Raw genomic sequence first — 21,282 nt, 5'->3', positions numbered from 1 at the left:
ACAGGCCTACGACGTGACTTAGGACCATTTACACGTGCACGACATTTTCATATACAAAATTAAATGTGCAAAATTTTGCACCGGGATTTATGGAGTGAAAGTTCTAACAAATGGTAAACAAATGTCTGCTGCAGATAAAGCAGATGTTTCTAAACGTTTTAGGTACCCTGATATTGATCACTCTACAACATTGTTATTTAGTTTCTGTTAAAAGTGGCAAATCATTAACTCTACCAGTCAATTGAATACTGACCCATTTGACAACTTTCAACCTAACAAGCTCAGAGCCAGCACATTGTTATTCTAGGTACTGATTACCTCTTTTAATTGTTGGAAAACTCTTTTCCAATCTAGAGGGATTTTTTTTTCATTTTTTTCAGGTTCAAAGATAGTTGGTGAAGGTTATTCTACAGGAGGGACAGTGGGACGGTGGTGCTGCAGTGTATTTAAGGTAGGGAGGAAGGTAGCAAAATCGAATCAACATTTTGTTTGATTGCAACACTCGAAAATCATGACTTTCTTTTTCAGAGAAAAAGAATTCAGGTTCTTGATAGCAATGGAGGCTTACGAAGTAGGGGTACACAATGATCATGTCAAGAATGTGTGCAGTATTGGCACCCCCAGAAATTTGAGTTCTTTTACAGGAGTTTGGCAGAGCAGGATGCTTAGAAGATGTGGCAAATGGTATGCAAGATTTGTATGCAATGTCCTTTTAATTTGGTTTGTTTGTTCAACGGTGTGGTTATGTAATTTTTACATAGATTTTGGTTGACATAATGGAATATCACTTTTTTCCTGATATAAATTCCTTTGTTACATGACTGTGTAACTAAGCACAATGGATTCATTGTTCCATTCATAAGCTCATGTTTAGGGGTGCACTATCTGAATTTTCATGGTGGGATTTGGTATAGGCATGTGATGATTATTTTCTAACCCTTTCATGCATTAGTTAAGGCTGTTTATGTTGATGTTAGAATGTTTTTTGGCATGTTCATGTGTATGCACAATATTTTTTCTTCTTGTAACATGCCCCTTTTTCGGCTCTTACTGAACAAGTTTTAACCATGTTTAGATTTCAGTAAAAATTAAATAATACACCTTCAAGAAATAACTCAACGTTGTAATGTTCTCTTTATCATTAGATTGTTTCATGGCTGTGGGGAACCAGGAAAAGTTGGGTAAAAGAACCATTCTACAAGTTTATTATGGAGGAAAATGCACAGACCACACAAAAAGGGCATTTCTCATGAAAGGAATTACTGGCAGCGGGTGTTGAAACAGACTGTCGCTCTGAAGCTTGTTGACATGGATTTCAATCTTTCCACATTTAACAAAGCTCCGAGAGCGTGTCGTCGATATCAACTAAGCCATGAGGGAAGTTGTTTCTCAGAAAATCGCAGCGATGTGAATGTTGCGGTGCAAACTGAAGATGTTAACTGTGGTAGTAACGCTGATCGAAACAACGATCAAACAACCAAATCAAGAAAGAGAAATGGTCGTGGAAAACATTATCTCCCCTTCATAAAGACACTCCTACTCACTCGTGAAGCAAGGGAAAAGATTGAAAATGAGGAGGTGTATGTGTTACCTGGGTTTACTAATTTACCTAAAGTTTTATATTGCAGTGATTGGGAGCATCTACCATTGGCATCTACCAATGATTCCTTTATAGTAAAGGACTGTCAGCTATCTTTAGGACCCACTCACACAACTGTATGGGAGCTTGACATTGACGGAAAATTGACAAAGGTCTCAATCAGATGTGGCCAGTGTGAAGGCTTAAAAGTATGTTCTGGAGAAGGTTGCAATAGACAGTATATTGTTTCAAAATCCCAGAAGTTGAACAGGTGCCCAGAACACAGTAAAAAGAAAATTGGACTTCAAGAAAGTGGCTTGTGCCCAGTCAACATTGTGTATGTTACTCCTAAAAATATTGCCAATAAGCAAGGCTGGATTGTTACTTTGTCCTTGGATGGCAGTGGGCACAACCATGGCAAGCCAAGTCCTCACACAATTCCAATATCAGTACAAGAGGACATTAAGGCAGCTGTTATAGTTGATGCAAGCAAAACAGCTGCAGATCTCTAAAAAGGTAATTTCATAACATTGAGAATGAATGAGCATGTGCAGGGCTAGCGTGAGGACGCACACTTTGTGAGGGAGCAATATCGTCCCCAAAAATCGAGTAATTCTCTGGTTACTTCTATAAAAACTACTATATGCCAGATAAAGGCAAGACCAAAGGAAAGCACAAGAGAGGAGAACGTGGCTCTGTCAAAGAAGACCAACAAGGATCCAAACGTGCGAACATGGCGGACGTCAAGCTTCAAATAACATCTAAGGTTAATAATGACGAAGTGTTGTCTGGCACCAACGAGGAAGAAACCGCATCAAAGGCTAGTGCCAAGGAGACTAATCTTTTAGATCTAAAGGAAATGCTGGTTGACATTCAGATTACGGTCTCCAATATTCTTTGTGAAAACACAAAACTCGCCAACGAGGTCGCTGAGCTACGGAACGCCTTCTTACAACAGAAAGGTGAGCTTACCAACGTTAAAACCACCTTGGCCAAGTCTCAGAAACAAGACGATTTGGAAATTCAGCTAGCCGCAGCGAGAAAAAAATCAATGACCAAGAAGCGGAAATCGCAGAATTATACGATCTCCAAGATGCACTGGAACAATATACTAGAAAAAACTCACTCGAAATCCATGGAGTCCCGGAATCCGCATACACCTCAACCAAGGAGATTATCCTTAAGCTCGCCGAGGCTTTAGACGTGGATATAAATCCAAACGACATCAAAATATCACACAAGCTCCATAAGAAAGGTGTAAAACCAATTATTGTAAAGTTCCAAAGCCATAAAGCGAAAACAAGAATGTACAAGGGGAGAGCCAAGTTGAAACATGTCCGCGTCTCTGACCTATATCCCGACTCAACAGCGGCAACTAGAGCAGAATGAGGACGAATCTACCTAAACGAGAACCTAACATCCTACAGGCGGGATATCCTTAAACGAGCAAACCAAAAGCGAAAGGATGGTTTGTTGACATCCGTATGGTCAATGGACGGGAAAATGTTCGTCAAAACTTCCCCGGAGGGAAGTCCGATCAGAATCTATGAAAAGACTGACCTGGAGAATCTCTAAGGTAACCACAGTAGTATGATGTACTCTTGGACTTGTAGGTGGGGACAGGAACCAGGGGCCCGAGAGGCCAGAAGGAAAACTCTTAAATAAGTTTTTGTTTACTTTTTTTTCTTTTCGTGTTCAGTTTATTTCTTTATTAATTTACCATAATTTTCAGTTTTCTGCATGTCTATCAAACTAACTTATGACATTACATTGTTAAATGTAAGAGGATTAAGAGAGCAAAGTAAAAGGAGGAGTATTTTTTCATACCTTAAAGATCAAAAATCGAAACTCTATTTTCTACAAGAAACATACTCTGAGGTGAACGATGAAACTATTTGGAGAAATGAATGGGGAGGTAAAATATTCTTTTCCCATGGCACCAAACACAGCAAAGGTGTTTGCATTCTGATCCATCCCTCGGTGCAAGACAAAATCGAGTATTCTTTTAGCGACAAGTTCAGAAGAATCGTGTTAATTACTATTGTTATCAACTCTTTAATGCTATCACTCTGCAATATTTACACCCCAAACAATCAAGGTGAACAACTAGAATTTTTACAAGAACTAAATAATTGTCTTATAGACAAATCAGAACTGACTACACTGATCGTAGGTGGCGACTGGAATTGCACTTTATCAAAGAATGATAAAATTGGTGGCAAGCCCTGGAAAGCAACCAATTATAGAAATTTAGTCCTGACTACTATGGATATACTGGATCTCGTGGACATTCAAAGAGAACGACATCCAAAATTGCGCAAGTATTCTTATGAATCTAAGGTTTTAAAAGTAAAATCCAGGATAGACTTTTTTCTGGTGGCCAAAACCTTGACACCATTCGTCAAAAAGAGTGAAATCTATCCAGCTGTAGCACCTGATCATAAAGCAATTTACATATCATTGTCTTTGTCTAATGAAACACCTAGAGGACGTGGACTCTGGAAATTTAATAATTCTCTGTTGAATAATGAAGATTATGTCAACAAAATATGTAAAACATATTTTCAAACTCGCTCTTATTACTCCAAGTTAACCGACAAGTGGCTTTTTTGGGAGATGCTCAAAATGGAAATTAGAGCAGCAACCATCTCTTTTAACAAAAATTTAGCAAAATCAACAAATTGTAGGGAAATGGAAATAACACGTTGACTTCAGGTGTTAGATGAGTTCATTTGTAATAATTTTCATTCCCCTGACACTGATCAGGTCTTAAACAAATTTGAGGATCTCAAAACAGAACTTCAAACGATATACACCAAGAAAGGAAATGCAGCAATCTTTAGATCAAAGTGTAGATGGGTGGAAAAAGGTGAGTGCCCCACCAAATACTTTTTTAACTTAGAGAGAAGAAACTACAATAAAAAGACTATATCTCAACTATGGATGGAAGATGAAACGATTATTAAAAGCGAGACCCAGGTTTTAGACGCTATTGAAAACTACTTTAATGATTTATACACATCAGCATCTAGCGCAACACAGGAGGAATACGATAGCTTTACTCAGGAATTGCGCCTGCCTAAGCTTTCTGATGAAGAGCGAGATGAACTCGAAGGCCTTTTAATGTACAACAAATGTAAACAGGTGTTAGAAACTTTCCAAAATGACAAGTCTCCAGGTGAGGATGGTTTTACGGTTGAATTTTATAAGTTTTTTTTCGAACTGCTAGGACATAACCTCGTCAAAAGCTTCAATGAAGCTTATGAAACAAATGAGCTTTCCATCTCCCAAAGAAGAGGCATCATTACTCTTATACCAAAGGAGGACGTCTCCCTGTTAGATTTATCGAACTGGCGACCAATAACTTTACTTAATGTTGATTGCAAGATAGCAACTAAGGCCATAGCTAGGAGAATAAAAGCTTCGCTGCCAAAGCTAGTAAACTCGGACCAAACCGGGTTTATTAAAGGGCGCTATATTGGGGAAAATATCCGCCTCATAATCGACATTATGGAATATACTAAGAGGCATAACATCCCAGGCATTCTAGTGTCTCTAGACTTCAGTAAAGCCTTTGACTCACTTGAATGGCCCTTTATAATGAGAACACTGGATGTCTTCAATTTCGGTACGAGTATTCAAAAATGGGTTAGCACCTTTTACACCAACATAGAGAGTGCAGCATTAAACAATGGTTTTTTGACAAACTGGTTTCGGCCGTCTAGAGGAGTCCGTCAGGGGTGCCCACTATCCCCGTATTTGTTTATTCTTTCAGCAGAAATAATGGCCAATAAAATCCGACAAGACCTAAACGTCAAAGGAATTGAAATATTAGCAAAAGAACTGAAATTGAGCCTGTATGCAGATGATACAAATCTTTTGTGTGCTGACCTGGCCTCTGTCAAAAAGGCCTTAGAAATAATCAATAACTTTGGTACGCTAGCGGGCCTTAAATTAAACTGGAAGAAAACAAAAGCGCTCTGGTTGGGAAAATTGAAAAATAATAAGGGCAATCCATTACAACTGAAATGGCTACATAACCCAGTTAAAATCTTAGGAATCCATGTTTTGTACGACGAAAAGGGAAATAACCAACATAATTTCAACCACAAGTAACAAAAAAGGGCTCTATCAAGATCGAGATAAAGGGGGTATACGTATGATCGATGTGGAAATTACGATAAAGGCACTGAGGTTAGCTTGGATTCCGAGACTTTTCGCACCGGGAAGAAAAAACTGGAAAACTGTTCCAGACCATTATCTAGGAAAATACGGCAGTCTGAGCTTTCTTTTAAGATGTAACTACGACACAAAATATATCGACGGGTTTGCCATCATTTTATAAAGACATTTCAAAGTTTTTTAATGAATTGAAAACCTTGTATAACCATGACAGAGGACAGGATATGTTCGTATTCAATAACAAAGAAATCCTCATTGGAGGGAAGCCCATTTTCATCAGTGAATGGCTTAACAACAACATTCTTTTTACACAAGACCTGTTGAACAGCAATGGCCAGTTTATGTCTTATCAAGAATTTAAAAACAAATTCACTTGCAAAACAAACTTTCTTTGCAAAACAAACTTTCTCCAATTTTATCAAGTTGTAACTGCGATACCAAAGCATCTAGCCACAAAAGCGAAAAACACATTACCACCAGAAAGTGAACCATACATCGAGAACAACCCCCTTTACCAACTAGACGACTTGACAGAAATTAACTTAGTCAAAGCCAAACCTAGGGACTTCTATTGTTTAATTAACAAAAAAATTCACAAGAGGTGTCAAACTGGCCCAATGAAATGGAATCAAACCATGCAGTTGGATGGGGAGACAAGGGAAAAAATATTTTCCTTGCTGAAAAACATTTGTAAGGAAACAAAATTAGAAGAATTTCAATTCAAACTTATTCATAGAATCGTTGTAACAAAAAAGGAACTTTTTAGATACCGAATCAAAACGGATGATGAATGCCACTATTGTGCTGAACATGATTCAATTGATCACACATTTAATGATTGTGAATTTGTTAAGAGCTTTGTTAAAAACGTCATCGACTGGTTTAATACTGTCAATAATTCGAATTTTAGTCCAACAATAGAAGAAAAACTATTTGGCATCATGCCCAGCCCATACGATAAGACATTATTAAAGAAATGTAATTATACGATCTTGTTTATGAGATTCTACATCTACACTTGTAAGATGCAAAACAAAGCTATTCACCTCTACACTTTCGTTGATAAAGTGTTAACCAAATACAGAATAGAACATCTTTCTTAATAATTAAATAGGAAAAAGCACCCCTCCTCCAAAGCATTATAAGTGACATGCACTTGTATACACACCTATTTCACTTAAATACTTTAATTGGCACTAGTAACAATGTAAATACTGTACTTGTAAACACACTTATATTATATTATATTACTTATATATTATAATTAGCACTTGTAATAATGTAAATACTGCTCTTGTAACAATGTAAATACTGTACTTGTAAACACACCTACATCACTTATATATTATAATTAGCACTTGTAACAATGTCAATACTGTACTTGTAATCACACTTATATTACCTATACACAATAATTAGCACTTGTAACAATGTAAATACTGTACCTGTAAGCACATGCAGATAACAAATAAAATTAAAAAAAAAATAACATTGAGAATATTGATTAAAATTATAATGATGATTTTGATGATGATACGATGACAATGACAATGATGATGGTACAAAAACGAATTTTTGTCAGTGGTGGCGATGAACATTTCAAAAGTGAGAGAGGTCAGAGGTAGCGCGATGGAAGCATCCGGTGGATTACTTGGCCTACCCAAAAGCCTTTCGCCAATCCTCAATTTTGAAAAGGAAATAAGGCAGTGAGTTTACAATGACACAAAAGGAGGTATGTGGCCCCTCTAACCAGACCAATTTTTAACAAAAATGACACAAATCGTGTACAATAAATGAGATCTTGGTGAAGTGTTGTAGTGATTACTAACATTGCAAAAAGGTTGCTGGAATCGATTGTCCTTAGTTTTGTGGTGCACATTAAACAATTCTTCTTTAGCCAAAGTAAAATGGTGTAAACATTTTGTGCTAAAACCTCTTTTACATATTTTTTTACAGGAAACTCGCAGGAACTCGCAAGTTTGTCAAATCCCTAACCGATGTCTGACTTACCTTATCTATTGATGGGTGACAAAAAATATGCCTTCTTTCAGAATCCTTACCCAGGTAGAAATTATGGGTCAATCAGAGTTCTTGAACATCAACATAACATTTACTCAAAATGATCTCTTCCCGTACCTGCTGAACATAGTTGCGTTGGACTATCTCATATTAGAATGTGAGTATAGGCTGTGAAGCATACCAGTTTGTCCGTGACTTACATTAGTTGTTCCATTTTTTGCTTTATAAAAAATGTTTAGTGTATCATATCAAAGCTACTGTTCTTTCATGTGTTTATTTTATGAATGGTGAGGGTAATTCTATGTTTGGTTTGGTTTAAGCGTAAAATTGAAAGTTTAATTGTCTTGTTGAGATTATTGGGGAGTTAATATTTTAATATGTAAAAACGTTTGTTATGTTTAATTAATAGGGGTCGCTGTAGCACATGTTCTTTCGATCAGGCAGACCTCCCAAGCACATGCGGCAACATTCACACACATCGTTCAAGGAACGACAAGGCAATGCCCAGCATTTGACAATGGCAAAGAGCTCTTAGGCATCACTGCTGATTTTCCAGATGCCAAAGCAGAAGGCCTTCAGGATGTTCTTGGTCGAGATTTTGCAGACAAGATACTTAGAGGTTGCAAGGTACATATTTCAAATTAGTCTTAGAATTATTTAACTCCATGTTTAGTCCTAGGGGAAAGTAATGGTGCAAATGAAGATGAAAACTACCATACTATGGTGGAGTGTCTGTTCAAGAACATCCTCAGAAACAATTGCTAACCAAAAATGACATAAAATACTAAATTATCGGAGGCCCTTCCACTGTTATAGTTGAAGTACTTCAGCTATTTAGCCTCTTCTCCAACGCATTAAACACCAAAACGGACGAAAAATGCAATTTTGAAGTGATACATTGAAAATTGTTTTGGCAGCCACATGGGAAGAGGTCAGTAATGAAAGTTAGTACCGGAGTGTGCGACACAGCTTCATCTATAAGAGGTTTCTGTCTGCTGGCATATAAAGTTGCCATGTCCAATGCAAAGAATGACGTTTACAAAATCTTGAATGTACTTGCCGGAGATCTGAACATCACAACTGTAAAACACCTTCTTCCAGATGACATGAGAGACCTAGAGAATGATAACTGGAAAAAGCTGCACAATTGGAAAAGGTGATGGACAAGGGAGGAGCACTTGAGTAAGTTCATTTTATTTTCTTCAAATTCCCCATGATGCCACAAACGCCTTTGAGTTAATGCTATAAGTTATAATTGAAAGTTATTTGCTGTTGATAGTAATAACAGTTATGCGTGCATCTTCATCTTCGTATTTATTTTTCTTCCACGATCCTTCCCCAGGTTAGGTAGGGTTATAGTCCAGTATTAACTGTTACTCTATGCTTCTCTATAGAAATGTTCACAACTGCATTTACAGACATGGAGGCCTGTAACTGGTCAGTGTGTCCTGACACAACAAATCCTGTTGAACATATCAACAAAGATTCAATTCCAGCAAAAGAATATAAGAAAAGTATTTGGAGTGTTCTGGACAACATCTCTCGATGTGACAAGCTTGCTGCAGCCAAAAGGTTGGCTGTTTTTAGCAATGTCACGATCAGCTACGCAAGCAATCAAGAGACTTCTGTTTTGTGGATAATATTATGCCTGCAAAAACTTCAATATGCTGCTGAGAGCACATTAATTAAGTATAAACAGTAGTTAAAGTTGAAATTGAGTGCAGAAGTTTAAATTTAATTGCATGAATTTTATTAACGAGAGATCAAACGATTTTTCTGCTGCATTTTGGAATAAATAAAATTTCCAGACTACAAATTGCACTCGCCCTACATTTGTAGTCCTTGAAAAATTTCCTTGTGCTTATTTATTTATTCATTCTAAATTGCCCTGAAAATGATTTGATAACCTCTACAAACAGCAAAGCACACGGTACGAAAAATTGGATTTACTCTAAATTTGATCCTGATCAAAGTCAAGGTCAAATATGATCATAGCTTTGATCCAAACTTTGACGTGCGTCAACTGTGTGTCAAAACTGTCATGGCTTTGCCGATATATTTGTGATGTGATGTTAACTTTGACCCCACCTTTGACCCATGTCAAAGGAGGAATCAAATATCTTACGGATTTGCTATACATTTGATCCCTGTTAAAGGTGAGGTCAAACACGTCAAGAACTTTGACTTAAGTTTTGATGCGCATTAAAGGCATTCAAAGACACCATGGCTCTGCATACCTTTGATCCCTTATGTCAAAGGCGTTCAAAGGCGCCATGGCTTTGTACAACTTTGATCCTACATCATGTCATGTCAAAGGCAAGGTCAAATATGGCCATATCCTGCAACTCCTCTTTTAATGCCCTAATAGCCTGCGTTTTCGTATTTTTTTCTGTTTTAACGATTAAATGAAAGCTTGCTTTCTTGCCAATGTGTATTTTTTCAATAAAAAAGTTTTCACTTGACCTGGAGGTGGCACAAGAAAACAGCTTGAAAACAGCGGGAAAAACGTGGCTGCCAGCGGCTTCCCGCATTTTTCTGGCCAATCAGAGAGAGAATAAAGGTCAACAAAGTCGGCTGTGAGGAAAGCAGACATTTTTCATTTGGCTTCATTATGGTGGCTCTGGTGAAATTTTCATTGTGTTTTGGACCAGGAAAGGTAAGTCATTGAATTTCGTTCATTTGTTTTCAATGTTCAGAGAATAACGGAGTTGAAAAAGTAAATTAAATGCAGCAATGGCTACATAAAGGAATAAAGAGCTATGAATTGTGTATATTCATAGCAGGACAGATCCTCAGCGAAAACATTTTGGTCGAAGATTAATTGCACTTGACTGAATCTCAGTTCATCAGCAAAGCTCTTCATTAAGAAAAGACAAGACTTTATTTTAAATTCACATATACTTATTTACAAAAATTGAAAAAGATAATATTTTTCCTTGCTCAGTCAAGTCTTGTGCATTAAATTGATGTGTCTGTCATAGCCCCGGGGGGGGGGGGCACTGCCATATATGGGCTATATAGGTATGTGCCGCCGTGAAGGGTATGGTTTTCAAGCACTTTACTCTAGGATAGGGTATATAAATCAGAGCGTTTGGGTCTAGAATAGGGTATCATTTTTCACAAAACTGACTGGTTGGTTGAAGATTTTATCTAGAGTAAGGAAACCAGGAATTGCCACTCAAAAATATAAAAAAATCAAATCAGCAAGTTTATATTTATGCAAATCAGCCTCAATAGTGTTGATAGATGGGGGGATTTAGAGAGTTTACTCTAGTACAGGTTAGCAAAATTCAGCTGAACTAGCTCTGGTATAGGCTAAGGGTTCCAGGGTCCCAGCGGCACATCCCCACCCAAAAATTCCCAAAGTACCTCCCCTGGGGTCATAGCATAGATTTTAGCATGATCAGTGCTTGAAATAAACATAACTTAATAATTAAGCTTAAACTTAACCCTATCTTTGTATAAATTGTTGTGCACAATGCCTCTGGTAATTTCTGAGCTTAAACAATTCCCTTGAAAGAAAGCTCATGTAAATGTAAGAGAAATTTGCCTTGAAGGAAAAACTCAGTCAGCCATGCATGACAAACCATCTCGATCTGACTTAATTATTATATTAATTATATCATTGAAAGAGTTGTTGTCTCTGAAAATTTAATCTATGGATAAGTTTTTGCTTTTGTCTCTAGTTACCATTCTATATAAAAAAAGCTGTTTGTTGCCACAGTTGAAATTATGATGTTTGTTCATTGATGTTGATAAATGACTCCACTGGTGTGAATTTAACAAATGCGGTTTAGCATGGTCTGCACTCTTATTGACAATGATACGCATCATCACAGTGGTCAAAATGTTGTGGACTTGTGAAACACAGCCAAGTGAGTCCACAACAAATTTTGACCACTGTGATGACAATCAGATTGCAAGATCAGTAGCAATTGTAGTAAAAATGTTTTGATATTTGTTGTATCAGGCTTATGGATCAATCATTTGGAACTCCACTATCTCCTGGCCACCCCCCACCCCCCGAACCTGCCAGGCATTTGACATTTTCAACTGTCTCCTGGGCTAAGAATGGTGTCATACCAGGTGATCAAATGCACTTACCCTGTGACATTTGCAAAACTGAGTTATAGAAATGTAGATTGAGTGTCGACGGAGTGTCGATTGAGTATCGATCAGGTGTTGATCGAGTGTCAATTGAGAGTATCGATCAAGGGTATTGATCGACACTTGACCATGGATGTCTTTAGTACACATAATCCAGCTTATCTTTAGTGGGTGAAATTGTTACAATGTTTGATAAAAATCAAACTTGCCATTAGTTGCAAATTAAAAAGCTGACCTCATAATAATATTATTATGTGACCTCTTTGGATAGTACCAACAGTTTTAGGGTTTCATGTCTTGGTCTTTTGAGCAGTAGACAATTAAATGCCAATTAAAAACTGACTAGTGGAAATTTGCTTATGAACGTTTTTATCCTTCAGCTAGCAGCACGGCAGAAAAACCGCTGATTGGCTGAAAAATCCGTTGTCTTGAAGCATGCTCAAGCACTCACCGCTGACAATTTGCGGCTGCAAACGAGTTTTGAAAATGTCTGAATATTTTGCAAGCGGGAGCATCGAACAACAAGAAATATTGTGGATTTTTACCCAGTTAGAACTTCTACTTGTTGCAGAGAATGCAGATTAAGCAAAAGTAAGTATGTTGCAAATGTTAGCCTGGTTTTGTTTCTTTCTTTGAGTGTTATTCTTTGTGTTGTGATTTATTTTGTCCGTTTGTGTCGTGTTCATTTTGTGCCAAGCGGAAGCACCTGCTTAGCTTATTTACAATACTCTTCTGCTGCAGATACTGGAGTACAGATGACTTAACACAATGAACACAGCATAATGGAAAGCTATGTTAAAAGGTAAGCCAAGTTTTCCTTCCTTTCCTTCTGTAAATGGTTGATTTTTGCAATTGGCAACATTTTCTAGTTCGTGTGACTTCGGAAACTTTTTGGCTCGATGAGTCTACATTTGAAAAGTTGAAGATTTTGTTCGCTATCATTTGAATTACCCGTCATATCTTGACTTGCCTCTGGGAAGAGACCCATTAGGTTTTTTTGTCTGCCATGTTCATATAAATAAGTGACGAAAACCGTTGACACTGTACTACAAATGAGCTTAATTTTGTAGATTTCAGGATATAAATCTTACATACAATGAATGTTTTAAAAGCGTAGCCAACTTATGTCCAGTCCGGATATCAGCATACTATTCAAGGTGACACATTTCTTTCTACGTTTGGATATATCCTCTGGCTTGTGTTGTCTACAATTGAAAAGTTCTTGCAGCGGTGCAAGAATCTGATATGACAGATGTACACTAAGGTTTGTTGTTATTGAATGGACTAATTGCGTTGTTTTGAAAGAGTTTTTAAAAGTTATCTTGTAAAATTATTTTTTGACCTGAAGGCAGACTTTTTTGGGTTTAATTAGTCTGATGATGAGGTTAATGAAATGTTTTTATTTACTTATTTTTTACCGAGTGAAACCTCAAGAAGTAACAATCCTTTTGTTGTACTTCATGATTATGTTGTACTACATGATTTAAATTTCCCAGTTACAAAGCTAGCAAAATGACTGAGGTATTCACAATATAGGTTGAAAGAAGTTGCGTAGTCTTCAATGCTCTATGCAGTATTGTATAATGTATGAAGAGTGCAGATACTAAGTTAATGACATTTCTTCTTGCAATGTAATAAGTATTCAAAGGATGAAGCCAAAGTATAGCTTAATTTAATTTTACATTTTTTTCCTCTTTTTTTACACCGTTAGACCTCAGATTTTCACAGCTCTCCTCCTCTCTTTCAATGACTTGATTCTCTGGCTGGGGACAGTGTGACATGGCCATGTACATCAACATCAAGGAGTTTTTTTCCTGGATGAAATGAATGCCATCTTCCTTGCAGAGGATACTAAATGATGTCCCTTTCATAAAAAGATTAAGGAATAATAAAAGAAATAATTACGGAACCAAATGCATGGAACAAGTATTTCAGGATTCCCTAGTAATTAATAAAGAAAAATGTTTGAAGACAGAAAAATTATGGCTTGGTAAACAACTTGGTTGGGATTTGACTTCTTAAAAATTTGTAGATCATAATATTTTGGTGTGGAAGTTTATGCGATATTTAACAGTAATTTATTCTTTGCAATCAAGGTGAATAGTGGCTGTTATTTAAAGGTTTATTCATTTATTTTAGCATATCTTAAAACACAATTTATTCTCGTTTACATATAGATATAAATTCTTAGATATCTTTTAACCTTTTTACAATTGTAAATTTAGTTAGCATCGGGCAGGCAAAGAGCCACCCTGTGGATATACTGCCCGAAATGCCATTATTATTATTATTATTATTATTATTATTATTATTATGAAAGGTTAAATAACACCCAATACCACTTCCATTTACATCAGAAAGGTGGCGCTTCAGTCTGCAAATAATTGAGTACAACTAACGGGAAGGATAACGTTCCCCAGAAGAATTGTTTACTTCTTGAACGAACTTCGACAGCCAGTAGTTGAGTCTGCATGCAGGCATATCTGTAATGGCCGTTTCCAAAGTTCGCACTCTTTCTTCAAAGTCTTTCGTGGTAAAAAGACCGCCAGGTTCCAAAGTACAGGACTTCACTAATCGATGTGGTTTCCATTCCTCAAAATCCTTACACGACCATTTGGCTTTATAAGCTGTTGACTTCGGTGCTGCGTTATCAACACTTTTCTTCTCATCCTCCACACTTTTCGGCTACCGAAATCTCTCAAACAACTTTCTTGCGATATACATCCTGACTGAACGACAACTTGTAAATGCTGGCAACCCCAGCAACTTTCACATCTCAGAATAAATTAAATCGCACCATAAATGCAAATTAATTACGCCGGTAAAAAATATCATTGATATTGAAATTATCGAGGAAGGAATGTTAGACAGCAAACAATTCTAATTGGAAGTCTTTGTTTATTATTTCTTTAAGAGTGATCATGAGAAGTTATTTGCAAAACTCGTGCTTCGTGTTTCATCGGGGTATCCAAACACCTCGAAACAATAAAAGCATTCGGCCTACGGCCTCGTGCTTTCATTTGTTTCTCAGTGTTTGGATACCCCGATGAAACACTTGGGGGAGGGAGTAAACAAAATTTGGTGGCAGGGTCTGCAAGGGTATGGAATTTATCTGGAACACAATATGAAACAGTAGAATTTTATTGCAGTGTAGGCTACTGAACCTTCTCCTTAAAAGTATCTAGGAGAGATGGCATACGGTATTTGCTTGGAACAAGACTTAAACTTACTATTGGGGGAGGAGGGATGGTGCAGTTTTCATGTGTTTTCTCACAATGGTGCTTTTTGCAAAAAGGCATGCTTTCCAATGTGATCAGTGTAAGATGCAGACTTTTGACTGCAGGCCAGGTGTTAAAATGCAGACTGTAGACTTTTTAAGTGTTACTGTGTGTTAACAGTAAACAGACCAACCTTATTCAGGCTAAAAGAAGTGACAGTTTAGCCTGAATAGTTCTAGGGTTAGACTGAATGTCACTCGGGTTAGCTGGGAAGAATCTAGGCGGCTTTGGCAGGTTCGGTTGAACCCCCTAGATTAAAAAAAAGAAGTAAAACATAACATGCTAACTTGGCTTCACAATAACAGAAATCCCATTTCCAATTCAAGGACCACCGGTCCCCCTAGAGGGGACCGCATTTTGGCAGTTCGTATCTCGAAACCCCTTCTCTGTATCTGCCCTAGGGTTAGCCGGAATATTTTCTCCAGTTAGCCTGTTTAAGGTTAGCACTCGATAAAACACGATTCAGTTATAATAATGTCTGCAGTATGTATTTCCCCCTTACTCTGCAGTCTGCAGTGCACAGTCTGCGTTTTACACTGACTGAATTTCGATGTAACTACAAGCCTTCACCTAAACGAACGTTCCCCCAGTATAAAGTGGAACAAGAACCCCTTTTGGCGGATTGTTTTTTTCGTTAACACAATGGAGAAATGTTTGCAATAACGAAGCCCGCAACTGTGGGGAAAGCTGCGTAGCCAAAGAACAACAATTGTAGTAAGTGCGAAGTAGCATAAGCCATAATATCAAACACGGGCTAACATAAACAAAGAGCAATTTATTTTATCCTTCAAGCTGTATTACATATACAATAAAACTTTCTACAATGCCATATTAAACCTCTATAAGCTCACTACAAGTTTTCAGCTCATGGCAAACATGGCATCCACTGAAGCGGCAAAACAAAGCATGAATGAATGGCACACAAGCAAAAAACATAACAAAATTAGGCATTAGTGTGCACTACTTACGAATTCGTCCTCCACTTTTCTGTCTTCAGGCAACGATACAAAAGTCCATGAACAAATAGCATTTAAAAATTTTCATCAGCACGAAAAAAAAGTCATATTTTATATGTTCCGTAAAATTAAACAAGCTACAAGAAATTGTGGTTCAAAACCTTAATGAACTTGACACGACCTTAAGAAAAGGAAAAACGGTACCTCGGGTGAATTTGAAAAAGCTGAAAGTTTCCTTTCGGAAGAGCTGTCTTTATCACCTGAGAAAACTGCCAACACCGTTTCGATCCTCTCGATCACAGTCAAAACATCAGCACGGATCATTGCCCAAAGTAGCCAAGTTGTTTGTAACTGCCTTGAGCGAGCAAGATGTTGCCAAAAGCCAGGACAATGAGGTGTTCGTTTTTGATTCGTCGTCCGCCATTTTGAAAATGGAAAGGCGGGAAGACAAACCAAAATCTACTGCGCATGAGCAACAGTTTTTCCGCCATGCCTCAGCTAGCCATTCTAGGAGAACTGAAGATATTAACAGAATAAATTGGGAGAGGATACAATATGCAACTCTGTAGTTCATAGTCAACTCAGATGCAGTTTAATCATGCAGTGCTCCAAAGTGTGTAAACATCACAACATTTTGGTAAGTAAAAGGCTGGAATATTCATTTGTTATTTCTATATTTTGTAGCATAGACCATCTCATAACTTCTTCAGCCACAACTTTTTATATCTTTTTCCAGCAAAGAAAGCATACAAATAGATTTAAAAAACCTGGCTATAATTTATTAATACTATTTTAATTGATCATTTTTATTATAGGCTAATCACTCTGTGAAAAAAAGTTGTTTCTGTTTGGTTCATTTAAGGACATTGAGTGAGGAAAAGCTGTCTTTCTTACGGGACAAAGACATCAACTGACTCACCTGGACGAAAATTAAGAAATTAAAATGTTATTGAAAACATGCAAGGGATGGGAATCTTTTTGGTAAATGAATCAAAGTTTGCAACCCAGTCTCAGGAAATGTTGGTTTTTGATTGGTAAAAGCTGAGTTTTGAATCTAAATTTTGAGTGGTTGTCTGCAATATCAACTGTTTTGGTTTGGCCATCAGGTTTCCAAACCAAATTTTTTCAAGCAAAATTAATAATGTGATTAATTCACAACTATTGATGGGATCAGTAGAGAATTTAAGGCGTAGAGGATTTGATAATAACTTAGTAAAAGTAAATTGACAAAGACCTTTATTTGCTTTACTAAATTTACAATTTTGTTGGCAAATTTGTCTGGATAATGGCCATTTCCCTCTATGAGATGCGGCTGCTGGGAATCATAGTGGTTGTATTCATCATCTTGCACTGGATTTTTGTTTCAATGAATGCAACAGCTATGCGATTCCATGCAGGCATGTCTCATGTTAAATTATTTAATTTCAGGAATTTTTTTCAGTGGAAAAAAAGTGTACAAGTAGTTGCTAACAGTTCACTAATCAAATGTGCAATTATATTGATATGTTTATATGCTCCTTCTCATATATGATCTACAAGGAAAATAAGGAAAAAGATAGCACTACTGATCATGAAGAGATCTGTGGAAATTACACAGGAACAGCATTATTCCCAAAGGTGTGTGTATTCCTCATTTCTTGTCATGGTTTATGTCATATTTCTTGGTTTTTTAGATTGCTATTTTGCAACCATAAAAGATCTTTGTTGTAAGATGTCTGTAAGAGACAGGCAGACAGATGGACTGGTAAACTGGCTTTAGGCTTTTTGCTTATTTGTGCCAAGCTGTGCACTTTCAAAATGACCCTAAGTCTTTGTTCTCTTATTAAATTCTAGCTGGGGATAAGCCCTTGTTCAGCCGGTGAAATTAGCTTGTTAAACTGGCTCTTAATGACATATCTGTGTGACCAAATCTCTAAGTAGAATGGAGAGAAATACAAAAAAAAGGTTACCAATTAAGTCCCCTCTTCTATCCTTGACTCATGTGTTTCTCTGAAAAGCGTTATGCACTCTGATGAAAATATTTGTCCACAGACAGTGCCAGTTCCCAGATTAGCAAACGGTTTTCTTAGAGCAAAGCTCAAGGAAAACCGTGAGCTTTGAGGAGCACATAATGCCAAAGACATATATCCTTACATATTTTTAAAGTCAAAATATGGAGCTATTGTCTTAATCATCCTCAGTGAAGTATATTATGCAACACACTGGATCTTTTGAAAATGAGGAATATTACTCATATTTTGCCCGTTTTACCTGGGGCATATTTGGTCACGTGATGCGTTTAGACCAACCACGTGAGAAAAAATATGTTTATGGACTACAGACAAGACTATTTGCACCGTTCTTTTGTTAGTGGACTGAGTTTAAGATTAAAATTCCAAATCTGTGGTAAAATTAAATACATCTTTGCTATTGACAGAAGCACAAACTATTCAGAGGAGGAGTAATGATCTGATTGGTCACTTTTTATTAATGTGATATTAGCAAAACACCATGGGTTAACTTTAAGGAATAGAATGCCAAGATTCACCCTTAATATTCATTTCCAACGTTTTTGTCTGTTTGCTTCTGTTTAGACAAATGCGGATAACCAATGGTTGACAGGATGGACTTATCCAGTGAAGATGCATTGATTAATTTTCTCAATGCCTTAGACTTTGTCAAAATGTGTCTTCCCTAGAAAGGATGGGGATTCAGTTGGCATTGACCCCAAAAAGGCAGTTTAACCACTTTGATGAGAAAGAAGTGGAAAACACTGTATTCCATTCCACTTATAATCCAAGAATTAGCAAGTGCAAGCAGCAGAAAAGGAGAATTGCCAAAACATTAGGAGTTCCATACAACGGACTGTACATGCCATCTGGAAAGGACGCTTTTACACTAGTTGACTTTTGTGCAAAGTTTGCTGTATCTTTCCCGAAATTTTGCAGTTATCCTCTCTATTGTCTAGTCTGGTGTAGTAAATTTAAGTAACTGAGAATTTAGCCATGGTACTTCAATGTTAGATAAATGCGCTTTATACCATGCATGGAAGATTTGTTGACTGTTGTTTTCACAATAGATAGAACAATGTTTTCCTCATGATCAATCGCATTACGTGTAGTTTGAAACCAAGCCTGTAACGTGGCTTTTTGAAATCTGAAGCCCAAAGCATTTATGTAAGGTACTTGAGGGTATTTACTCTTGATAAAAACGGGAAAAAAAATTAAAACTGAGATGAATTAAGTCGAGTATAATTATTTTCCTAAAATCAGGTGCAATGATCTTTCCGGGCTGCTTTTCCATTAACATTTGTCAAGAGTTTTGGTACAAAATAACCTTATTAAAGATGACATAATCTTCAAAACTTGTCAGACATAAAACAAGAGTAGGGATATGATTGCATCCTTTGTATGTAGTGCTACAAAGCTAGCGTAGCAAGCAGAAAAATGCATATAAGATGTAGATCGCGCGAAACATGATCAACGGTCGCGAATCGTGAAAGAGGAGCGCAAGCGAGAAGTTTGGGCGAGACGCGTGAGCGCAGAACGCGCGGAGCACCTTTGACAAACCTTTGACCTGCGTCACAGCCATCTTTGACCACATCTTTAGCAAGCCTTTGACTTGAATCGCAGACACATTTGATTACACTTTTAACCCACCTTTGACAATGCGTAAAGGCGTATCAAAGGATCACCTTTAACCCTAAAAACAAAGGCATTCACAGGTGAGTAAAAACGACCTTCACGCCTTTCATTTCAAGATGATCTTTGATTTGAGTCAGATCGTCAAAAGCGTGCAAAGGAGGCCTTTACAAAACCTTTAACAACACATTTGACGCATGGTAAAGGCGATTTTTTGTGCTGTGCGCAGTAAACACTCTCGAATCAACTCCATCAAATCAATGGTTCTTGTCATTTCATGGTTTAAAGGTGAAAATTCAAGTTGAAGTGTTAATCAATGTTCTCTTTTACTTTTTTTGTTGTCCGGTAGGAGACAAAGATAAGGAGCAGCCAGACTTGCTAAATCATATGTACATACATACATACATACATACATACATACATACATACATACATACATACATACATACATACATACATACATACATACATACATACATACATACATACATACATACATACATACATACATACATACATACATACATACATACATACATACATACATACATACATACATACATACATACATACATACATACATACATACATACATACATACATACATACATACATACATACATACATACATACATACATACATACATACATACATACATACATACATACATACATACATACATACATACATACATACATACATACATACATACATACATACATACATACATACATACATACATACATACATACATACATACATACATACATACATACATACATACATACATACATACATACATACATACATACATACATACATACATACATACATACATACATACATACATACATACATACATACATACATACATACATACATACATACATACATACATACATACTTTATTGGAACTCCTTTTAACAGGGCTTTTCAGTCACAATAAACTAACTATTAAAAAATACTAGAAATTAAAAAACTTATTTACAATAACAATTTAAATTAAAAATTCAATCATTTCTTATACATGTAAAACATATTTTTAAAAAGAGTCTTTTTAAAACTGTTAATTTCTTTCATATTCTTAACATTCTCAGCTAGCCCATTCCATTCCCTTGGACCCTGATAGTAAAATGCCCTTTGTCCTGTTGACAGTCTACATCAGGGAACCACAAAACTATTACATCCCCTTGTGTTCCTATTGTGGACTGCTGAATGTTTAACAAAATATTTAACTAAATAATCTGGAGCTAGACCATTTACACATTTGAATGCTAAAACTAGATCATTAAATAAAACTTTCTCTGTAACATCTAACCATCTAAGAGATCTCCAACCCTGAGAGATATGGTCAAACTTCCTTAACCCTAATACAACTCTGGCTGCAAAGTTCTGCACCAACTGTAGTTTGTGTAGATTACGTTTAGATGTGTTCCCCCACACTAAGGAACAATAAAACAATTTACTGAAAACGAAGCTATTTATAAGTAATAAAAGTGTTTTCTTGTCTAAGAGATGTTTAGTTCTTCTGATATGTACC

General features: G+C 36.7%; 1 protein-coding gene and 1 pseudogene across 2 annotated transcripts; both read left to right on the top strand.

The window, feature by feature from the left end:
• Nucleotides 1-7,776: 7,776 nt before the first annotated feature.
• LOC145499675 (uncharacterized) lies at nucleotides 7,777-8,437 on the top strand. The gene is made up of 2 exons (XM_081479202.1): nucleotides 7,777-7,937; nucleotides 8,190-8,437. The coding sequence occupies exons 1-2, from the start codon at nucleotides 7,799-7,801 to the stop codon at nucleotides 8,423-8,425; spliced, it is 375 nt and encodes a 124-aa protein (XP_081335328.1). The 5' UTR covers nucleotides 7,777-7,798; the 3' UTR covers nucleotides 8,426-8,437.
• A 281-nt stretch (nucleotides 8,438-8,718) lies between these two features.
• Nucleotides 8,719-9,482, top strand: LOC145499674 (uncharacterized; annotated as a pseudogene). The gene is made up of 2 exons (XR_014050969.1): nucleotides 8,719-8,962; nucleotides 9,175-9,482. The product of XR_014050969.1 is annotated as an uncharacterized LOC145499674 (transcript).
• The last annotated feature ends 11,800 nt before the right edge of the window (nucleotides 9,483-21,282 follow it).

The sequence above is a fragment of the Orbicella franksi genome, chromosome 10 (genome assembly GCF_964199315.1).
Source record: "Orbicella franksi chromosome 10, jaOrbFran1.1, whole genome shotgun sequence".
Taxonomy (NCBI): domain Eukaryota; kingdom Metazoa; phylum Cnidaria; class Anthozoa; order Scleractinia; family Merulinidae; genus Orbicella; species Orbicella franksi.
Note: the sequence above shows the minus strand (reverse complement) of the source record. Positions and strands in the feature narration are given on the sequence as shown.